This window comes from Saccostrea echinata, unplaced genomic scaffold, assembly GCF_033153115.1.
Source record: "Saccostrea echinata isolate AGI-Se365-2 ecotype Australia unplaced genomic scaffold, CSIRO_AGI_Sech_v1 ptg000057l, whole genome shotgun sequence".
NCBI lineage: Eukaryota > Metazoa > Mollusca > Bivalvia > Ostreida > Ostreidae > Saccostrea > Saccostrea echinata.
Window position 1 is genome coordinate 4303446 of NW_026889806.1, and position 24055 is coordinate 4327500.

The 24055-nt window shown below is 34.4% G+C and overlaps 2 protein-coding genes across 5 annotated transcripts in view; one reads left to right on the top strand and one right to left on the bottom strand.

Annotated features, from left to right (window-relative positions):
• Positions 1–403: 403 nt before the first annotated feature.
• On the bottom strand, positions 404–17984 carry LOC133174320 (kinase D-interacting substrate of 220 kDa-like). 4 transcript variants are annotated; one of them, XR_009719119.1, is made up of 23 exons: positions 17837–17984; positions 16998–17096; positions 16675–16773; positions 16337–16435; positions 16078–16176; positions 15813–15911; positions 15583–15681; positions 15321–15419; positions 15050–15148; positions 13903–14001; positions 13515–13613; positions 12530–12707; positions 11745–11906; positions 11278–11457; positions 10859–11021; positions 10393–10541; positions 9396–10168; positions 8807–9011; positions 6921–7083; positions 3765–3952; positions 2929–3254; positions 922–2615; positions 404–869 (listed from the first exon to the last, which is right to left on the bottom strand). XR_009719119.1 is itself a non-coding variant. In XM_061309409.1 (22 exons), exons 1-22 carry the CDS (start codon positions 17945–17947, stop codon positions 1770–1772), a joined length of 4434 nt encoding a protein of 1477 aa, XP_061165393.1. In that variant the 5' UTR covers positions 17948–17984; the 3' UTR covers positions 404–1769. The 4 variants fall into 4 exon arrangements, 3 of the variants coding, with proteins under 3 accessions (XP_061165393.1, XP_061165394.1, XP_061165395.1); XM_061309409.1 differs by having other exon boundaries at positions 404–2615; XM_061309410.1 differs by lacking the exon at positions 17837–17984 and adding an exon at positions 17772–17799 and having other exon boundaries at positions 404–2615.
• Positions 17985–23011: 5027 nt separating this feature from the next.
• LOC133174173 (AP-3 complex subunit delta-1-like) overlaps positions 23012–24055 on the top strand; it is a 5226-nt gene continuing 4182 nt past the window's right edge. The window contains exon 1 of the mRNA XM_061309236.1: positions 23012–23110. Within this exon, the coding sequence (XP_061165220.1) occupies positions 23079–23110 (32 nt within the window). The 5' untranslated portion in view covers positions 23012–23078. The remainder of the gene's footprint in view (positions 23111–24055) is intronic.

Below are 24055 nucleotides of genomic sequence, written 5' to 3' on the forward strand. Positions count from 1 at the left end.
CAATGTTTTGCTGTTCTTGAGAAGAAGATTTTTATAAGTTTATAAACTTGAATCTACACAGCCTGAGGATGATTCAACATAAGTTTCATACATGTATTTTCTAGCACAGTGATTTTTGAGGAGATTTTTAAATGATGCCATTTATTTTTCACTAATTCGTAATTAACTCCCCTTAGAAGAAGGTGTGGCCCTTCATTTGAACAAACTTGAATCCTCTTTACCCAAGGATACATTGTGGCAAGTTTGGTTGAAATTGAAATTGGTCCAGTGGTTCTTCAGAAGATTAAAGTTGACGACGATGATGACAGACAAATTTCGATCAGAAAAGCTCACTTGAGCCTTCGGCTCTGGTGAGCTAAAAAGTATTGATGATTTCATAAATAATTTTAAAGAAAAAGCACTATTCATTGTATAAAGTTTAATAGTAAATTTTCAGTCCTCTGCACAGATACATCAATCCTAATAAAACAGAATAAATGTTATGTATATCAAGTTACCAAAAATCTAGAGAGTACAAGTTCACTAAATTTTCAAGTTTAAAACATGAACTAAGAAAGCCCAATCACAGAACTGCAGAAATACTGGCATTGGTACGCTCCCATCCTTTGGAGAACATAAGCCATTATTTTGAATGTTATGTGTTCAACTTGACCACATATGGATTTTATAGGTTGAAATAATTTCAAGGACACATGCTACAAACAAAAAAAAATGGATGCATGGATTGGTACATGTTCTTGAACGCATTTATTTTGGTTGTAAATTATTCTTTTATCAAATCTCTAGAATAATAAAAATTGTAGACTCTGTGATATTAGTTTCCTCCTCTTTGCCAGCACCCTTATAAATCTAGACAACTTGTCATCACTCTCATTGAACTGAATGAAAAATGAAACTTGTTGCGGCTTACATTCATTTTACTTATATAAACAACAAATATGTGTGTGTGTGTGTATTTAGCTATAATTTTCATCATTTTGATTCATGATTGGAATAGATCCATGGAATATCATTTTAATCATCTAAAAAATCTTAACGTTAGCCCATATTGCAGAGATGTCTGAGAGAGGAACGAACGGCAACTCTGCTCATGAGATTGACATGAATATTCAAAGCTAAGAATAAAAAAAGCATCATTTAAAACAAATTATCACCTGATCTTAATTATAGTGTAATGAAAATAACATTATATTGATATATAATTTCTATAACACCCAACCTTCTAGATATTGGATTTCAACTCCAAGTTTTTCAACCTTAAATTAATGAAACCTGAGCATGACACACATGCATAAAATCTACATATACTCTCCAACAATTCTAACGATCTATCTATCTATCGATATTTCATCATCTCATTCTGAAATCTGTAACAGGAAAACTAAAATGTATGTCACTACAAGGAACTAGGGACTGTCCTCTATAGCTAAATAACACTGGTTCATCTTGTCTGCTGACAAATCAAAATAATTCTTATTCTAGGGATCGTCATTTTTTGGTATAAAATCAATGACCTAGCAATTGATGATCCTACTAGGCGTTGTAGAATCAAAGATATAAATATTAGACAATAAATTATGACAAAACCTAAAGAAAAAAATCTAGCGGATTAAAGGAATGTGTTGACCACTCTTGATTTTTGCAAAAATGTGTGCTGTTAAGTTACATTAATAATAATTCATGAACATTCTATAGAAATGACCTTGGATGATCATTACTAATTTGTACAAAATAATTCAATCTAAGTATAACATCCTTGTTTCTAAACATTATACATGTTCCTCCTTTGATTGGTCTCCTCTATGAAAGGTTACCAATGGGATCCCCGATGCCCCTCCTTCTCTCACACTCTCCCTGGAGGAGGCATTGTCAGTCTCGTTCAGATAAAACATGGCAGTGGGGGCCTCGTGTTCCTCAGCCTCATGCACCACACACAGGGACTCCTTACGTCGGCTGTCGCTGAATACCTGGCTCGATGGCCTCATCCTCAGTAATGGTTGACTCTCGCTGAAGTTACTGCCATCATCCATGTCATCTAGTGATGGCCCTTTGGTGTCTAGTGCAAATGACACGTTCGGTCGCATCTGATCTTCCTCCAATTCCTCTGTAAAGTTGTTCATGGCTTCCCTCAGCAGACCAGTCTCGAACGCCACCTGCTGGTAGGCACTATCTATACGATTCATCCTTGGAGTAGAGATTTCTGCCTTCACTATTTGGGGAAAGGGTTCCTGCCCACCTTTTTTGTCCACTCTCCTTTCTGAGAACTGACTAAATCCATTGCTGCTTTGACTACTGGCAGACTCAAATCCAGCACTAGCTTCGTTGCCATCTTTATTAAAACCTGGTTCAAACTGTCCTACTTCTTCATGGGTCATCTCTCGTTGTCGGAGCCCAATCAAAACTGATTTGAACAATTGCCAGTCTCCAAACTTCATCTCAAGCACCCCTTTAAGTTCCTCCACATCACACGTGGACAGGACCATACCGCAGATGTTGTTGTCAACAATACGATTCTGGTACGCCTGCACCTGTTGTGGATTGAGACCTTTGATGTTTTCTATCAGGTTACATACATTCTCCACTGTCATAGTACTCAAGGCCTGGTCACGGTAGTTCTGAAAGAAGTTCAAAAGAAAAATTAAAACAACAAATTTCGACAAGCTATTTCAAAAGTAACACAGAACTAGCTAAGCATGTCTTAAAGTATGCATATGGTTTTAGATTTACAGTATTTTCCTGAATACTATTATTTAAGGTCTCCTGATTTCTGATCTTGATGAACATTATAAGATTTAATATATGTACCCATGACAATATCAATTTCCTCTCTGTATATAATATTAAATGACCTTTACAAAGTTGTGAGCATGTGCAACACATAAACATCTAAAAAAAAAAAAAAAACCTGTCAAAACTATACTCTGATACCTGAATGGCAGATTCTGGATCCACCCCCTTGCCCTTTTGTGTATCTCGACCAGTAGAGGGAGCCGTACCACCAGACAGATAAGGAGCATCCATGTATCCCTGTTGATAAAATGGCATCATGTTGTAAGGCATCATGGGATGCATTCTGCCTATCTGATCAAGTCTAGGTTGTGGGTACATCTGAGGCATGGGGACAAAAGGTTGCTGAACGTGTCTCTGGACTTCAGATCTCCTTGTTGGGGTGGGGGCTGTACCAGCAGGGGGAGGAAAGTTCATGGGACCCAGAGGAAAATTTGGTTGTAGGGAGTCCATGTTCTTCTGCATCTCTGGAAAACAAAATTGATTTACATGTATTTAAGTCCTCCATAGTTGCCTTCCTTAGATAAATCTAATATACACATTACATCTATCTACCTGGTATACCTTTTACTAAAATTTCTTAAAATGCAAAATTACTTTCAAATATAAGAATTCTGCTCCTATGAAAATCTAATTAGAACTTACTGTTAATTGCTAAATCATCAAATAACAAAAGTTACATGTAAATAGACCTTAAAAAACTTTTACTACATGTGATGGTGAAAGATAGAAACTTTCTCACCTCTGATCAGCTTCCTGAGATAGGGATTGAGATAGAAACTTTCTCACCTCTGATCAGCTTCCTGAGATAGGGATTGAGATAGAGACTTTCTCACCTCTGATAAGCTTCTTGAGATAGAGATTGAGATAAAAACTTTCTCACCTCTGATCAGCTTCCTGAGATAGGGATTGAGATAGAAACTTTCTTACCTCTTATCAGCTTCTTGAGATAGGGATGGAGAAAGAAACGTTCTCACCTCTGATCAGCTTCCTGAGATAGGGATCAAGGTTGATGGTACATGGTAGAAACTTTCTCAGATCCTTCACATTCAGCAATGTGTTGTTACTCAGTTTGCTCGATAAAAAGGCCTCCATCTTTCGAGGATTCCTGTCTATTTCTAGAAGAGGATCGATTTCCTTAGACACTGGGATTTTATCTTCCACTCTATTAAAAGAAATACTTTTTTATTGAAGCCAAATGAAATCATGAATAGGTAGTTATGATATTCATTAACATTTTTTTAAAGGTTTGTATATGCCCTACAAACACAAGGAAAGCTTCATGCTTTTTTGGCTGTAGTGGTCTCATGACTTCCTTTATAGGTGTTTGTGTGTGTTTTCCTGTGCATTATTTTCACTACAAGTACATAATGGTTAAGTTCTGAAGCTTAGCAGAGCTGAAGTTCTAAACTTGCTGACATGTTTCCATGTATTTTATTAACTGTGTATTTTAATAATTAATCCAGTTTCACCTGTTGTTCAAATCTTGAGGGCTTAATTAAGACTGCCCCTATTAATGTGTTTATATGTACGAGGGGTTATCAAAAAGTTCGTGGACTAGCGCCATAAAATTAAAACCGCTTTAGGTACATCAATGAATTTTTACACATTTAGTTAGCATCATCTTTTCTATCTGTAGAATAAACCATAAATCATAAGTTAGATTTTTTTATAAATTGTTAATGTTTTTGTAAGCAATGGTATGTCCAGGCGGCGCAACCTCAAATATGACATTTTTTTCTACGGCAGTTTAACTGAAAAAAACCTCTTGTTTTCAAGCATTTGTCATCAAAAAACCCCGTAAATTCAGGCATTTGGTACAACACAATTGTTCCGTAAAATCTGTAATTTTTACCCCATTCTGTAAATTCTATGAATTTTTATCGTAAATTTTATAAGGAGTGTCCAAACAATTAAGGGCTTGAAAATGACGTCAAAAGGGGGGAGAGGTTTCTTTTTCCAACATTCTATAAAGTTTCGCACCTGGAAAAACTTGTATAGACCTATAGAATGTTTGAACGGGCTGCAGAAAAATAAAATGCATCCAGAGTACTCGTTTAAATATCCAAAAAGATTCAGAGAGATGAAAAATGCACAGTTTATGTCGATTTGTAGTCAGAGTGTCAAAAGTCAGTCTCGTCGAAAAGTGACGTTAATCATATGTGGTAAAAAATGAACAACAAGCTTTAGAAGTATTCTGGCATAACCAAGTGAGGATCTTTCCCTATTATAGATTCATTTACAATATTATATGCATTGAAAGCAGCTGTTCATGACATTGTAAAGTCATATAAACAAGACGGGCTTAAGTCCTTACTTAACTCCAGGTAATCACATCAAGATAAGTGTATTAGGTAGACAGAGCGGACATTGAAAAACAATGACGTTGTCGGACGTCATGAAACTAAACGGCGACAGCGCCGGATGATCATATAATGTCTTTTTAATTTTAGAATAATTTGGCAAATTGTCAACGTATCAAGCTAAAATTTTCAACATTTCTTAAACTTTTGTTGATTTACGTTCCTTATAAATTTTGTAAGCACAAGCTACATAGTATTAATTTTATCGCATCAGTCCACGAACTTTTTGATAACCCCTCGTAGTTGTACAGCTTCACTTGTCATTCAGATCATGAGAGATCAAGACTACCCTTATTGATGTGTTTATGTACATATACACATACTTTTCATACAGCTTTACATGTTCAGATCCAGAGACTTGGAGACTGACCTTTATGCATTTCTCTGTATTTTACTTTGTACTGAAGACTTTCTTTATTGTTGTTTCTTTGTATTTTACTTTACTTTTCATACAAAGACAGGAGCGTAGTGTTATGATCTACTGGTATGTTATTTCTATGTATCTTACTTTTCATACAGAGACAGGAGTGTAGTGTTATGATCTACTGGTATGTTATTTCTATGTATCTTACTTTTCATACAGAGACAGGAGTGTAGTGTTATGATCTACTGGTGTATTTCTATGTATCTTACTTTTCATACAGAGACAGGAGTGTAGTGTTATGATCTACTGGTATTTATTTCTATGTATCTTACTTTTCATACAGAGACAGGAGTGTAGTGTTATGATCTACTGGTATGTTATTTCTATGTATCTTACTTTTCATACAGAGACAGGAGCGTAGTGTTATGATCTACTGGTATGTTATTTCTATGTATCTTACTTTTCATACAGAGACAGGAGTGTAGTGTTATGATCTACTGGTGTGTTATTTCTATGTATCTTACTTTTCATACAGAGACAGGAGTGTAGTGTTATGATCTACTGGTGTATTTCTATGTATCTTACTTTTCATACAGAGACAGGAGTGTAGTGTTATGATCTACTGGTATGTTATTTCTATGTATCTTACTTTTCATACAGAGACAGGAGTGTAGTGTTATGATCTACTGGTATGTTATTTCTATGTATCTTACTTTTCATACAGAGACAGGAGTGTAGTGTTATGATCTACTGGTGTGTTTCTATGTATCTTACTTTTCATACAGAGACAGGAGCGTAGTGTTAGGATCTACTGGTATGTTATTTCTATGTATCTTACTTTTCATACAGAGACAGGAGTGTAGTGTTATGATCTACTGGTATGTTATTTCTATGTATCTTACTTTTCATACAGAGACAGGAGCGTAGTGTTAGGATCTACTGGTATGTTATTTCTATGTATCTTACTTTTCATACAGAGACAGGAGTGTAGTGTTAGGATCTACTGGTATGTTATTTCTATGTATCTTACTTTTCATACAGAGACAGGAGTGTAGTGTTATGATCTACTGGTATGTTATTTCTATGTATCTTACTTTTCATACAGAGACAGGAGTGTAGTGTTATGATCTACTGGTATGTTATTTCTATGTATCTTACTTTTCATACAGAGACAGGAGTGTAGTGTTATGATCTACTGGTATGTTATTTCTATGTATCTTACTTTTCATACAGAGACAGGAGTGTAGTGTTATGATCTACTGGTGTGTTTTTATGTATCTTACTTTTCATACAGTCAGGAGTGTAGTGTTAGGATCTACTGGTGTGTTTCTATGTATCTTACTTTTCATACAGAGACAGGAGTGTAGTGTTATGATCTACTGGTATGTTATTTCTATGTATCTTACTTTTCATACAGAGACAGGAGTGTAGTGTTATGATCTACAATCTCGTTCTCCTCAAAGTAAATGATGATCCAGGATACTCTATACGGCCATTGTTCTATTATGTTTATCCAGGCAGCCAATCTGTGCCAGTTAAAGTCTATGTTGTAGGCCCGCAAAAGACGTGCTGAAAAATAATAGTTCAATTAATGTACTAAATCACTCAAAGTATTTATTTTCATTAAAGCACTTTCTCTATTCAGTTGCTTTGACAGTTTATGATGCTAGATTTCATCTCCATTAACGACAAGCTTTCAATGTAATCAGGATGCATAACCAGCTAAATATACTAAGTTAAAACAAAATGAAATTGGAGGCTTCACCAATGATTTAAAGGCAAGTTTCCCTTATATTTTAAGCAGGATTCTCCTTGAGCTGTTTTACTGTGTTGGTCCCGACACAGTAAGATTCAAATTATATGTGTGCGACACAGTAAAAAATTTTGCGACACAGTAAGATCTGTGATAATCAGAAAATAAATTCTCTCTAACTTAAACTTTAATCAAACAAATCTACCGTCTTTCAATTTTTAAGGCAGAGCACTTAATTTTCTCTTAATTAGGGAACTTTGTCTTGCTTCACCTTGCATAATCAATTATCTCCTAGACCCTTGCTGGACTTTACGCATGAAGGAACAAAGACAAAAAATTTGTTTGCACACTTCCATGTAACCGTATAACTGCTAGTTCCATGTTTAGATATTATTTAGAAATTAAAAAAAATTATTATAAATATGTCTTTATACTTCAGTTCCACGTCTTAGAATTATGTTGGTACTGTGAGTCAAACAAACATCGTTACGGTACCGTAATCATTTCATTGATGTAAATGTATTGTTGAAGAATTTAAAGGCACCCTCTAAAAGTATTTTACTATTCTGAAGTTTCTTTTTTTAAATTCGTAATTCGATCAACTGACAAAAATCACGACAAATTTACTTTTAAAATGGGGAAGTAGATCGATTTTATCGACCAGAATTGCCTCTGCTCTTCAGAGAATGTGTAAAACATGAAGTTAAATATACATTGTATATACAAAAATATCAAGGTTTAATATAAACGAACAACTTGTAGAGAGTGATATAAGTATTATATTATTTAAGATTTTTTGTTATATTGTACTTATTTTTTTTAAGTGGGGGGGGGGGGGGGGGTACAGTACAGTTGGTTTGTCTTAATATAGTACATTGTTTGTACATTATAAGATATGGAAAAAATGTTTTAAATATCCATTCCATTAATTCATTTTTTATCAATATGTACAATCATACCATTTGTATAACGAATTGGTGATTCAAAAAAGTGTGTGTGTGTGATTATAATGAATTGTGGTTCGGTCGCGAATTTGATTGCGAAAATACCGCGAATATTAGTGGTTCACGAAAAGTCTGCAACACAGTAATATTTCAAATGATGGAGAACCCTGATTTTAAGAATAAAATCTTGTTAGCTAGTCTAATTGTAGTTATCTGGTAATGTTCAATGTAAGTAGTTTAGGATGAAATGTCAAATTGAAGCTTATTCCTTCAGTCTAAACCAATGCAATGAATATTCTTCTATGCACCTACACCTCCATAACTTAGACAAATAAATCTGGTATTTTAACATTTTAAGTCCCACTCTATAAGACCTATTTCTTTTCTTCTAATGCTACAGTAGTTGGAATGAGATAATTAACTATACTATAGTACATGTAATGTACATTTAAAAGTTTTAAGTTTGTTGGATTTGGTCAGATTTTGAAACAAGACCTCTACCTCAGGAAGTAAACACACTAATGACCAGCTGGCTACAAGAACTGCAGCTATCCCTAACATCTAAGGCACAAACACCTGTATTCCATTGTCATACCTGTAATTGCTACAATGTTCATCAGTCTCCTCATGCTGCGAGGGTTGATGTCGCTGAAGTAGTCCGTCTTGGTAACTGTGTTAGTGAGATCCATGGAGGATGTGTAGGAGTGAGACACACTGGACTGGCGCTGGCGACGGGTCTTATCCATGGACAGCTCTCCAGTCGAATAGCCTGACACTACAGACTCCTGATGCTGATAACTCTAAATATCAATTACCACTGTATGTATTTTCAAGTCTTGTAGATTCAAGACATTTTTAGATTTTTCGTTTTCTAAATTCCTTACCTAATGAATTAATATCTTTATAATGCTCACAAATGTACATGTGTACATCTAAACTCATTTTTACATGTTTCTTTACAGTTTTATGATGACAAGAGAAAGTATAAACTAATTTTTCTGTCATAGTCATTCAAACTCATGTGACCTACAAAATTCTACTACTGTGGGATTGACACATAGAAGTTGAAAACCTGTTTCATAATACAATGGGGATAGATTCACTTTGACATACCGATGGTATTCGATACAACAGAGTTCCGAATACTGAAGATTGGTTATACTACTTCCCCATATCTAACTTACCCTTCTCGTTTTGGATGGAGACTCAGGATTCCCAGATACTTCAAATGTGGATGGACTCTTGGCCATATCCTGCTTTTTAATGGCCATCCCCTGACTCTGTAGATAGAACGGAAGGTGCACCACATTCCTCAGATAATCATAACCATTAACATTAGAGTCCTGGAAGGCAGTCTTTATGTTACTCTCAATGCCTTTAATAATGATGTGTGGGTCTATAGCAAGGAGTGTTATAAAAGGGGAGTCCTCATCAGAGAAGAGAGCCTTTATAATGTCCAGCACATGCAGTACTTTGTCCTGCTCACAGCTATCTAGTCCATCGACTATCACCACCAGCCTTGTCTGGTTCTCTGTAAACTTGTCCATGAATGTCACCATCTTAGCCATTAAATCCACCTCACACTTCAGAATGTGCATCAGACCATCCACCTTAATCTTGTCGATTCTATCCGCAGCCTTCATGATTCGTCTTCTCTGTGATGAGAGGAGGGCGAGAATGGCCTGTCCCCAGGTGTAGATGTTACCAATGATCGCGAGTCCCACAATGATAGCGATGGAGAAAAGAACCCCAAACAGAGCTGGATACTCCTCCACTTGATTGTGTGTGACAGATACAGTTGTAGTATTGCTGTAAATGGGATCCTTATTTGTAAACTGATTAAAGGCAAAGTGAGAGACCAGTAGGTATGCTCCAATTTCCAGGGCCAGACAAACCAGATAGACTATCACAAAGTAGGGCACACAGCACAGTGTCTTAAACCGACCAGTATATGGCTCTGAAATTAATGTAATACATGTATCCATATTCTTAAAAATTACAAAGCAGTGCTTTAAATACATTCATGCATGATACTTATTGGAGAATGTGTATTTAAATCATTTCAATCACTTTTATCATGACTGTGAAATACATGTACAATGCTCTAAAAGGCTTTCTAATACCCGTAAATGATTTCCCATATACATGTACATCTTCAGTGAATGTTGTGTGATAGCTTACTGTCAGGGTGAGGTTTGAAGACTCTGAACAGTCTGGCCACCACTGACCCATACTCTTGTTCCAAGGCCTCTCCAAGGGTTCCAATCATTGCTGCCAGGGCCTTCTCCCCTCCCACACTGGTCAGCTTAGTGCCCTCAGAAAACAGAAACCTGTAACCAGAAATCAACAAGACAAACCATTTACTTCCCTGTATAGCTACTAGCTCCAAGGGCATCAAACTTTAAAGAGCTCACTTTTTGATCTCAGTGTCACTTTTTACAAAATTATTTATAGTGGAAAAATGAGACTAAGTTTTGCAGTGCCTGTGCCTTGATCAGACATTCTCAAAATTTGGTGAAGTAAATCTTGAATATTTACATGTACATAATTTTAACAGGTCACCCAAAAAAATTAGAAGGAAAACATAAACATGCATTTATTTTAACATTGATCATAAATGAATTCAATTGCTATACATAACACTCACTTGACGGAGGGCTCCACATATTTAGAAGAGGTTGACACCTGTTTGGAGTTGAGGAAGAGGACCTGTAGAAGGGAGGTGGTCACCTGGATCTTCCTGCCGAGTAACAGACTAAGGCGGTTAGCATACTTCAGGTTGTACCGGTGACAAAGCAGGTAAAGAACGCCTACAACAGCAATCAAACATAAAATATATTTTTTTTTTTACTTTTTATTCAGGGGAACTTTATTTTCATGTATTTACATGAGAATGTTTGCTCACAAAATATATTCTTGTGTTTATTTGTATTTTAAAAGATTATCTACAGCAATAACCAAATTAGTGAAAATTTAACTCAATGATAAATACCAAGTAACTATCTCTCGAAAATAGGATTTCACAATACCTTAATGATCTACAGTAGTTGAAATATTGCTACTTACCCAGAAATAAGTAATCTAGCAAGAACAGTCCAAGCCCTACCCCTAGGCCAACCTCCCACCCCACAGTCATGGCCAGGGTAAGCCCCACTAAATTGTTCAGTAGGAGTAGAATGATAAACAGAGTCCAGCTGAAGGTAAAGTGATCCTCTTTGTTAGCTCGGGTAAAAGTTCTCATCTCCTCTACAAACAAAATCTTAGTGCAAATCACTAAAATACTTAACCATTTCTTGACCAATGAATTACATGTGATTTTTATGATCAGAAAAAAATGTTGAAATATTAACCTCCATTCAAAATGTTCTTTAAATTCTTAAACCATATATAAAATATGATCTACCTGCTTTTTAACTTTAGCAAAAATAATCCCTTTGCAGAATGTATTGTTGAAAATACCCTCGCAAAATATTCTTTGATTACATGTTAACTTTTTACTTTTTTGTTCTTCATTGGGTATTTGACATACTTACTTTGTAGTTTACTGAGGAGGAAAGATTTGCCACTCCCCCACTTGGCATACAGCCCCACTGTAATCGGGGTGTTGAGGGAGGGTTCACTCAGGATGTCTGCCAAGGCACTGCTGTACACCTCGTACCCAAGTAAATTCTCGCCATCATTAGCATTTAAATTTCCTATCAGAGAAAAATAAACAATGTGGTTATCTTGAATATTTATGTGGAATAAAAAGAAGGAAACCAGTATAAATTGTATTATTATACATTGTAAAGTATCCATAGCTCATTACATTTACTCTAAATTAAAAAAATTTACAGCATACTTATTCATAAATCTATGCTTTCTGAATGTCAAGTACATTATGCATAAGGAATTCAAGAGAAGTTCCATAATATAACATGCATGTACCCTTATCCAGAGGAGATTAACAAACATGTGCAGTCATTTAAATGTATTGACACTTGACAGGCATTTTTTTTAATCTCTACAGGCCTTTAGGTGTCACAATATGTTCTCAGAAGGAGGATCTAATTCTTATGGGAGAAGAAATCACTTTTAATGACAAAAGACCTGGATGAACATGGTCCTAATGGGGGGGGGGGGGGGGAGGGTTACTTGGGCAAAATATCTAGGAAACCCCCTTCAGATGGGATGGATGAAAATTCCTGTGATCTACTACAAATGTACTTGCAAATCACACTGGTACAACATTACTGGAGTTCTTCTTAGATGCAAGGGGAAATCACTAACTGGGAAGAGATACTTTTAGAATCCCCTGATGGGAGGGGAATTTACTTACTGTGACCAAATATCTGGGTAAGTATCCCTTTCTGATGGTATGCGTCAATGTTGTAGGGAGTCTCTCCAGCCTTGTTGGGTCGGTATAGGAGACGACTGTTCCTAGGGTTACGAAGAAGAAGCTCAGTGATTCGCTTACTCCTGGCTCTCAGGGAGATATGTAGTGCTGTATCACCTCTCTACAATATATACAGATATCTACTCTCTACATTATACAGATATTAACTCAATAAATCTTACACAATCACATTGTATGCATTACCTCTTTACAATATACAGATATCAACTCAATAAATTTTATACAATCACATTGTATGCAAATTTTATACCAATTGAATTTTTCACCCATTACTTTTCTCTCTTGATTCTGCTAGAATTAAATATATTTTATCAGCAGCCTTAATTAACTGGGATCTGTTGTCTAGCAATATTCTTACACACAGACATAAAAGCCAGCCTTACCCACTGTATATCCAACCTGGCCAATAGTCCACTCACAGACACAATTAAAATGAAGCTAGAGGCAAGTCTTACTAGCTTTAACATTGATGCATCATTTTTGAAATTAATCTTAATCATTTATTATCATTTTCAATGTATCTTTTTTTAGCCATTTTATGAAGAAGGTTAGAAAATAATCTTTTCTGAAAACCCCTGTATTCAAATATAAATATCTTGTTAATTCAACCAGGTAGACAATTTCTGCAGCAGCATTTTTCTAATAATTTAAAAATGATATTCACTTTAATCGTCAAGTTTTATCCAGCACTTCTGACACACTATTGAGAGTATGTTAATCAGGTTTAGAAACTCACAACAAACTCTTTTAAAAAATAATCATCAAAATAAAACTCCTTACAAATCTTATCTTACCTCTGTCTGTTCATTTTCGGAAGAGATATACATTGTTTTTCACCGGGTACTTTTGAGTAGAAGTAGATGTGATAATTTGATAACTTTAATAAAAACACTTATGACCTACTGACCTTGTCTACAGCTGACACTCTGGCCCCTTTGTCTAGTAGCAATCTAACACACGGCTCATTACGACTTCTTACTGCCCTCAATAGAGGGGTGTCTTCATCCTACATAACAGAAAAATGGACATATTTTAATCTAATTAACCCTTGTTTCAATATGAATGAACATACATTTTGTAACAGCTAAATTGAAATAAAAAAAATATGATTAACATCCATCAATTTTACAAACTAGCATATGGCTCTTTTGCATGTGTTTTTTTAAAAATACATATTGATCATATAAACATTTTTATCTTTCATCTGCATTCCTCAAGTTTAGATTTTAAAAATGAAATTTCCTCAGCTGAAGAATAAATATTCACACATTTAAGTAGAGAACACTAAGACTGACCTTGTTGGCGATTTCCAGGTCAGGGTCGTTGTTAAGCAGCAGTTTACAGATTTCTACATAACCCTTCTCTACTGACCAATATAAAGCTGTTTTACCCTCCTGAAAGAAACCTATCATGCTCTATATGATGTTTCATGCATTGTAAATCAATTACATCATAAAATCAATTAATACCTGACAATTTAAGCAGCTCAGTTTATAAAAATTAAATGATCAAAAGCCTGAAAGGCTTCAATGGCATCGAACATGAAAACCAATTTCAAAACATTTTTTTTTAATTTGAAGATAGCAGTAGGTCAAATAAGTGACTAATAAATATATTAAGTTTTAAAGAAAATGTCACAATTACAGTCTGGGGCATTATGCCATGGTCCGAATAGAGCAGGGTTCGAATTGACTAGACACCGTCGAACATGTTAATGCTGGATATCAAACTCATCTTTTTACAGTTAATTAAAGAACTATCAAGGATTTAATGAATTTATTGAATATTATTCTAATTGTCAATTTCTAAGCATTGTTTTAGTGCATCTAAACAACAACCGTAACTCGCTCCGTTATGACTACGATCGAGATATGAGCGGGTTGGTAGGCCTATACAGTAAAATGCGATATGGAAGAAATGGTACTTCCAGTTTTTATGATAAAATTGGTTATAAGGTTGTAAAAGTAAGGTTTAGATTTGGAAATTCAATCCTTTCAGTCTTCTAGCATTCGTGTTAATTTAATATTGTGGTTATTTTACCGCCTATTTAGTTGTTTGTGTTTACATGGTTCTCCTTCGTAAATGTTATTCATGTCATTCAACACAGCCTTTCTTTAGAAATTCATCCGCAAGAAACTGTCACGTTTTTCTTGTGTGAAAATAAAACAGGGTTTCTTTGGTATGCGACAGAATTATTTGTAGACTTCTACATAATTGATACAATTTTATTTCAAGCTATTATTCACTGTGAACATTTTCAAAGAAATCGATGCACTGTTATTGCTATTTTTTTTGCGGATGCATGGACTGACACATTCGGTTGCGTAAAGTTTGGTCGCCTGCTACATGGCATTCGAGCTCAAGAGCTCGATGCCATAATAACAAAAAATCATTCACATTTTTAAATTAAAAAGTGATTATAGAATTTATACAGTATCTTACCGCTCCAATTTCATCAATGTCAGCATATTTATCAATCAGAGCTCGGACTACCTCAATATGGCCGCCCTTCACTGCATGGATCAGAATCGTGTCCCCTGCCTATAAAATTATCATTTATAGAAATGTTACAACTCTTGCACCCATTCGCTTCTGGATCAGTCAAGAAATAATGCAGGAAAACATTCGGAAGATAGATAATTTTTTTTAAAAAAGGTCCTCTAAAGAGATTATTGAACAGCTTAAGTTAATCAATGACTGTAACAGTAGATACCCGATCCTTAATGTTAACGTAGGCTCCTTTTGAGAGAAGATCATGAGCTATCTCAGTGTATCCCTCTTTAGCTGCGATCGTCAAGCCCGTAAATCCATCCTGCCAATATATACATCACAAATAATATGTGAATGCGGACAGTTTTCAAACTTATTTTTGAGGTGATTACACAATTTACAGTATGACTTAATGAAATCAAATTCCTTTTTTTTAAAAAATCAGATTTGTATGTGCATAATTTACATTTAACAGCTTCCTATACCTTGTCTACAGCATTAACATTGGGATCGTACTCCAGTAACTGATGAACAACTTCAGTAAATCCACCCTTAGCTGCCACCAACAAAGCAGTCCAGGAATTCTATAAAGCGAATATTGTTTAAATAAACACATTCTTCATTCTTTCACATATCCCTATTATAGACTGACTTTCAATAAAACAATCATCCATTTAAGATATGTCAATCTAATTTATGATTACTGGATATTTACCATCCCCACGACATCAGTGTTTGCTCCTTCATTAAGAAGGGTTTCCACAATTTCGAGATATCCCTTTCTACAGGCCCAGATCAGAGGGGTGGTGCCGTACTGTCAAAACAAAACGGTTACTAGATACAGATCAAAGAAATATACTGCTTTACTAATTATTCAAAGCAGAAATAAGACAACTGATATCCAGTTATCTGCGCAATAACTTGGGACTGTTTTTTACATAAACTATGAGGAGATTTTTACATTTAACGAGACATCTTACTTTATCTGGTGTATTAACTTTGGCTCCTTTCTGAATCAGAATCTTCACCACATCAGTGTGACCACGTCCAGCTGCCCAGGCCAAACAAGTCATGTTCATCTAAACACAATCAGCAAAACTATTTACACTATCTTTTATTTAGTTTTTCAAATGGAGCATATTGTTGTCTACTTATGTTTCTCAAAACATTTTTTTCAGGTAAAGGTAAAGTAAATAAAGCATTATCATTTTCTTTATCAAGGGAAACAACTCTGTTTACCTCAGCTTTAATGTTGCAGTTTGCTCCCCTTTCCAGAAGTTCCTGAACCACTAGATACTTTCCCTTGTAACACGCCCACATCAGAGCTGTCCAGCCACACTGAAAAAGAGCAAGCACGTGTCAATGCAACAAAAATACAAAATGTAATCAAAACTCAGCCATCCTGAAAAAGAGGACAACTCATTGAGTTGAACAGAGCAAAATGTATATAAAAAAATCAATTTATTGGTTAATTGTTGAAATTTAATTAAACAACAATGACTGCTAATCTTCTTCTTGTGATCTAAATATAGACAATCAAAATAGCAATATCTGAGTAGTGTTGTGAGTGATTGTACCATATCCTTGTGCTCAATGTCAGCCCCTCTCTCTAACAACTCTATTACAATCTCCAGGTGTCCTTCCTTTGCACTATATAACAGTGCACTCCAGTTATCCTGAATAAAACAAAGTTAACAATTCATACATTCATTTAACTAAGAGTTAAACCATTTTTTATATTACATATAACATAAAAACTAACCCCGCATATTTCAGACTTCAATACAGAGTGAGTTTTCTATAGGATTATTAATGGTACACGTGTATATTTCTCTTACCATGAATACAAGAGTGAGTTTACTTTAGGAGTAATAAAGGTACATGTGTATTTTTTTCTTACCATGTCTACAGCATTTGGATCCACATGTGCCTCGAGGAGTTCCCGGACTATATTCAGCTCCCCAAACTCACAAGCCAACATCAGGAATGTCTGGCCATTCTGTAAGCAAAAAATATACACTTCAGGGAAACATTTTCTTTAGAACAGCAAAGATACTGATATACATGTAAGTTAAAAATATATTCAGATGAGTATGGAAATTATTTCAAGTCTGAAATCATGAAATCCTGAAGAAACATGTTGGTAAGAACTAATAATTGCTTCTACTTGTCTGTCTGTCTGTAAGTCAACATATCCCTCTCTTGCTGGTAGATACATCCACTTATCCATAAGTCTTTCAGAATAATTTACTCCTACTTGTCTGCCAGAAAGACTTACCCCCACCTGCCTTTCTCTGTCAGTAAGACTTATCCATTCCCTCTCCTCCAGGTCTATGTTTCCATTGTCTGTGTGTCTGTCTATCTGTCTATAAGACTCATCCCATCCCTTTCCTCCAGGTCTTTGTTTCTACTTGTCTGTCTGTCAGTAAGACTTACTCCATCCCTCTCCTCTAGGTCTTTATCTCCACCTGTCTGTCTGCCTGTCAGTAAGACTTACCCCATCCTTCTCCTCCAGGTCAATGTTTCCATTGTCTGTCTGTCTGTCAGTAAGACTTACCCAATCCCTTTCCTCCAGGTCTTTGTTTCTACTTGTCTGTCTGTCTGTCAGTAAGACTTATCCATTCCCTCTCCTCTAGGTCTATGTTTCCATTGTCTGTCTGTCAGTAAGACTTACTCCATCCCTCTCCTCCAGGTCTATGTTTCTACTTGTCTATCTGTCTGTCTGTCAGTAAGACTTACTCCATCCCTCTCCTCTAGGTTAATGTTTCCACTCTCTAGAAGACCAATTGTTCCTGTCAGGTCACCCTTCCTGATGGCTTCCCACAACATCTGTGTTTTAAATGTCCCCATTGCTTCTAGTATCCACTTACTCTTGCATTAATGCTTTCCTTATCTAAATAAAAAAAATAATAAATGCTGAGTACAATAGAAAGCTTGCATTTCATCCTCAATCATGGAACTTTTTGGTGATAATAGTAGAGAAACTATAAAATGTTAAGGACATCAAATATTAGATTAATTTTGTAGTTTTGCTCAATTATCCAATTCCTTCTCCTTAGCTCTCTAATTAAAGTTCAGTGTTATAAATTCCTGGCATATATTGCAGTAAAATGTATAAAATTTAACAAAAGAAGGAAAAAGAGTTGCTTTTGTTAAAAAGAGAAGGTGTTCAAATTCTGTTTGTTTTCTTTTGACAGTTGAGTGAGTTGAATGTTTGAATTACATAATTAGATCAATTACCTATCTCCTAAACAAGCATCAAAAGCTACGTAAAATTCGCTATTTTAATTTACCAATTAATTATCAGGTAGACTTGTTTGATAAAGTCATCAACCCAATTTTACTTTATTCTTGTGAAGTCTCGGGTTATGAAAATTTAGACATAATAGAAAAAGTACAATTAAAATTCCTGAAGTTTATTCTTAATCTTAAATTTAGTACCCCAAATTGTATGGTGTATGGAGAAACAGGTAGATATCCACTGTCAATATTTATAAAATTAAAAATGGTTATGAACTGGGCAAAAATTCTAACAGCCCATGGAAGTAAACTTACAAATGTGATTTATTCCTATTTTTATAAGTATTATATCTATGGGTCTTTTGTACACCCATGGATAAAATGTATACAAGATATCCTTTATTCTTGTGGAGTGTCTTATATATATGGACAAATCAAACATTTCATAGCTTTAACTGACTTAAGTCCATTATTAAAGAAACCCGAAAAAATCAATTTGTACAAGAATGGAGGAGCATTGTTGATAGTTCACCCAAAGGTATTAATTATAGAATTTTTAAAACAAACTTCGGCCTTGAATATCATTTGCTGAATTTTCCAAAAGATTTAAGAATTATATTTACAAAACTATGAACGTAATCATCATTTGCCAATTGAAACAGGTAGATGGAAAAATATTGAGAGAAATTTAAGAATATGTACCATTTGTTACTGTCAGTAAAAGTATTGATGATGAATTTCATTATGTTATGGAATGCAAATACTTTTCAAAAGACAGAAAAATATTTCTCCAAAATAGATATTGTAAAAATCCTAATATTTTCAAGTTTATTGAACTCATGAACACAAATAATGTAGAAATACAAAAATCATTGTCAAAATTTATTGAGAAAAATTTTAAAACTGTCTATCCTTCTTGAATCCTCCATAAATATAACTGATTATATGTTTACTTCATTCTTTTCTTTTTTCTTTATACACTTGTCTATTTTTCTACCCTCGACTGTTATTTTTGTTTGTGTATATGTACCTCTTGTACCAGTGGTCTGGTTTTGAGAGAATAAAGTATTGAATTGAATTGAATTAACCTGTGCATGGTTATATAATGTACAATGTTTGTTTAAAAAGATTACAGTAGATGTCTGCATTGATTATACTTTTCAATGATGTAATTCAATGGCAGAAAGTAAACAGTGAAGTATTTTTCTTTACTGAAGTTGAAGCAATTTAATACAGCCCACTATCAGAACAGCATGTTAAAAAATCTCTGTTATGATTATAAATCATAATCTAACAGGTGGAAAGCTGTCAATGTGACAGCAAACAAGGTCTTCTTTAGTATAAACAGTACTAGTATTTCTCACATAAATTATAAGGACTTTCTAGAAATCTGTAGGAGGTGACATATGAAGATTCCCAACAATATCAATGTACTCCATGAACATATTTTGCATTAAAATGACTAAGTTCAATAACTGGCATTTTTCACATAAATTAACAAAAATCAAATACCAAGTAGTATGCACATCTCTGATATAAGTACATGACTTGTACAATTAATCTACAAAAGAAAAACCTCCTCCTATCTTGAAAAACTGTCAGTATGAGGATTGATCCAGAAAAAGGGGTACCTTATATGCAATACATGTACTTGGCATTAAAATGACAACATTTTTCTCATAAATTACCAAAAATCAAAAGCCAATTAGTATGCACTTCTTCGATCTAAGTACAAATGATCTGCAAAAAAGAACTTAAATTCCTATCTTCTGAACAAAAGAAAAAAAATAAAAATAAAATTGGTCTCTCAAAGGAATATTTTCTAAGATTTCAGGGGTGATTCAAAGTTCAGTTCTCTGTTTCAACCTGATATTTTTTCTAATAAAAAAAGTACTGAATATCATGAAGTGTTGCCACTTTGTTTACATGTCTGATGATAGCCAGCACTTGATACTGAGATTACTGCAATTCTATTAATTAAAAACAGAAATAAAACATTTAATAAAAAATGTTAAAAAATCATTAAAAATATGTATGGTATCATAACCTCCATTTGGATATTTGAAACCAACATAATAAGTGGTGCTGTAATGAAATATAAAATTAATCATGGGTGTAATGAGCCTCCATAAGTTAAGTCATTTTAAGCATGTTAAAATGAATGAAGAAATATGCTGATGATTTATTTAAGGTTAAGATCTAGTAAATGAAAGGTGCCTACAGATTTCTCAAATTTGAGAAATAAATTCCTTTAATGATGCTTTATAACTTTAGCTTGGTCAAATAAGGTGTTTTGGGGCATAAATTGTAGACAAACTAGACGAAAAATCATATTTTAAACTGTCGTTTTTAATGAAAAATTAAGAAAACCAGTCATGTATATGAGAGTTTTTTCCATATCAGACAAAGAAAATGTATCCAGATTGCCTACAGTCTCTCAGAAAACAGTAATTTGTATGTTCTTGGCCTCTTCTTTAAAATAATATTAAACTGAATATAGGTATTGAGATTACCTTTCACAATGTTTCAAATTGAATTCCATGGAAATACTTTATTCTCTACCTAATTCTATTACAACCGTAAACTATGGGAAAAAGAAATTGAAATTGATTATGATGTCATAATGGATCTAGCATCAAAAAGACTGTCTAAAGTCATTTACTAGATCTTGACCTTAAGTACTTCCTACCCTTTAGTCGTGATGCACTGTGAAATGTTTAAGTCGAGCAGTCATTGGTGCTTGATGACAGGATGCCCCTTCCCCCTCCAAAGATTTATTTTTTCTGGTAAGTTTTTCAAGTACTTCATATTTTCAATGCATTTCATCTTGAACTTCAGAACAATTACAACTACTCTAAGCCTATACTTTTTTGGAAAAATGCACTTTCATACCACTGACATATTGGTTAAAACCTCTGACGCCAAAGAGTTCCAGCAATAGTCTGCTTCAAATACTTTGTACATGTACTATGGTTCATTTCTATTGGAAATCATTGTAGAACAAAATAAAGCAGACTATTGCTGGAACTCTTCGGCATCAGAGGTTTAAACAAATATGTCAGTGGTATGAAAAAATCAACAACTTGATTTTGGTTGGATTTAAACCTATTAAAGGTAAGAAACAAAAGTTTTATAGTGATAGGGAGTTAAAAGGATGTCCAAAGCAAAAAGTTGAAGCGGGCAGGGAATTCCTTTCAGCCCGTATTGATCAAAACAAGCAGTCGAAGTCCGGGCAAGATTTCCCTAGTCACTTTGTGTGGCACTGGTCTGAGATTCGGAAGAGACGTCTGTCCAAAATTTTTAGTCTCGACGAATCTCGCTGAGATTAATTAAGACCGTTACTGACAGTCGAAAGAAATTAATATTATGCATTGTTCAAGCCAGGGATAAACATTCACTTTCAGATTCAGTTGCCCTTCAGGCAAGTCATCTCAAACTTTGACTTGTCCGAATGCAAAACTTGGTTGCCCAAAATTAGCAAAGAAAAATATTATTTATTATTGTAATGTTATGATAGGAAAAAGTGTGACCAAATACACTACCGTCAACTTGGCAAGTTAAAATACATTTTGAAAAATTTGATGCTGTGTTTTGTAGATAAATATGTACCACTGTCCTCGTCAATTTAACCTTTTAACACATACACACTGCTATGTAGCAATAACCCTCTGGTTCCTTTTAATAAAATCCCTATTTTCAAAATTTTATTTTCGGTAGAATCCTTTGAGAATCATGATTTTCAGAGATAACTGTAAAGCAACGCTGTAGGAAGATAGTTGTTACGAAACATAATATCTTGATCGGGATACATCATGCCACTTATATTCTTTGAGTGAATAAATAATCTTATTTCTTAAGATGAAGTTAACATAGATAGACGTAAAGCGTATTTACCATGAAAGAAAAGAGAATAACGAACCCGATATTTAAATGGCTGGTATAATCTAGAAACACTACCAAGGAATTCCGAATGCAATTCAATGCCAGTCAGGTACCTAGCGGAAATCAACTGTACATTTTATTGTTTTATTTATAAATCAATGTAAACTCAATAAATATGTACACTTCTAGGAGAAAAATTTACTTGCCCAATCGGACAAGTATGTCGACAGTTTCACTTGCCTGAACTGAGAATTTACTTTCCCGGGCAATCGGACAACCGTTAATGTCGATCCCTGCAAGCTCATGTAAGGGGAGATGAAGCCCGAAATATTTCTGTTGACAATCAGTAACTAACCTTATAAGTAATAATGTATCTGTACGAATGAAGAATTTTTTTTTCATATTCACAATGGCGTAATAGACATGATAGATCTACCCTCAGATTCCTGTAATGAATACATCGGTACAGTACTCATTCAACTTTGAACCAGACTGTCCATACATTTTCAAATATAAACTCATTAATTTAAAACAAAGATGCAATGAATGTTTAACAAAATTACCAAATATTATGTGCTTCTCCCTCACTTTGACATTTTCTGTAATCCTGTAATTCGCGCATGCGTTAATACTACTTTCATTTTCCGAGTTTTATTTTCATTTTTTTAAAATCATTTTCATTCAAGTATAAACTATGAAATACTCAGATAAAGTCTATGGCTACAAGTTTAAACATACAAAAGCTTCATATGAAGGAGTTTTACAAGATTATTCTTAACCTGCAGATATTTATCTAAAGAGAAAAAATTAAGTCGGGTTTGGTCTTCTACATGTAACGAGAGTGAGAGACAGTTTGATCATGGCAGCTTTGACAGATGAAGATTTGGAAAGGTAAGGTGTTTAAAATAAGAAATGATCAAAATAATCAACAATAAAATGTCAGAAACAGACTAAGAAGAGGCGTTTTATCAATGAATTTGCATGTTCGGTCCCAATGACTATGAGGCTGAGTTCATGTTCATAGAGCACATGCTCCAACCGCATCTCAATAACTTACTTGAGAATAGCTGCAGAATTGTAGCGTTATGCCTGTGGTTATATTTTAGTCTGCTTGTTGTGAATTTGTTGTCGGATGGCATAACGAGTTTATTGGTCAGTAGAGATGACTATAAACGGTTAGGAGGTGGATAAACAGGTCCGGCACAATCTCTTGATTTAGCTATATAGCTTGATTTAGCTATATAGCTTTATTAAGCTATTCAGAATAGCTTGATTTAGCTATTTTATCAAACTTTTTTCTTAAATGTGTTATTTTCTCAGCATGCACAAAAAGTCGCACCTTGGTGCAGTGAAAATATTCAACCTTGAACTCTTCTGAAAATAATGCATGTAAAAATCAATCATCAAACTGCGTCTCCTTAAGAGACTTTTTACTAAAAGTTCTTAGAGTTTTGGGGCTATATAAAGCAATTGATACAGTTACTTCTTCAGTGAAATTATAAAGATGGCCAATTATGGTCAACAAGATAATTGATTGGTAATAATTCAGTACAATGAGAAGCAATCATACTTATCCACGCCTCAACGCACACAAGGTAGTGTACAGTTACTCAAACAATGGAAATTCATCTTTTGCTTAAAAGTATTCAAATGCTGCAATGTTAGAACTATCTTTTATTTCGGTTGTTGTTTTGATAGCCCATAGTACATATATAAATATAAGTCAAATAATTGCGACTTTTTGTCTATTTCTTACAAAAAACATTTTTCTGAAAAACTGCACATAAATAGCTTTATCAAGCTATTTTGAATAGCTCAATAAAGCTATATAGCTAT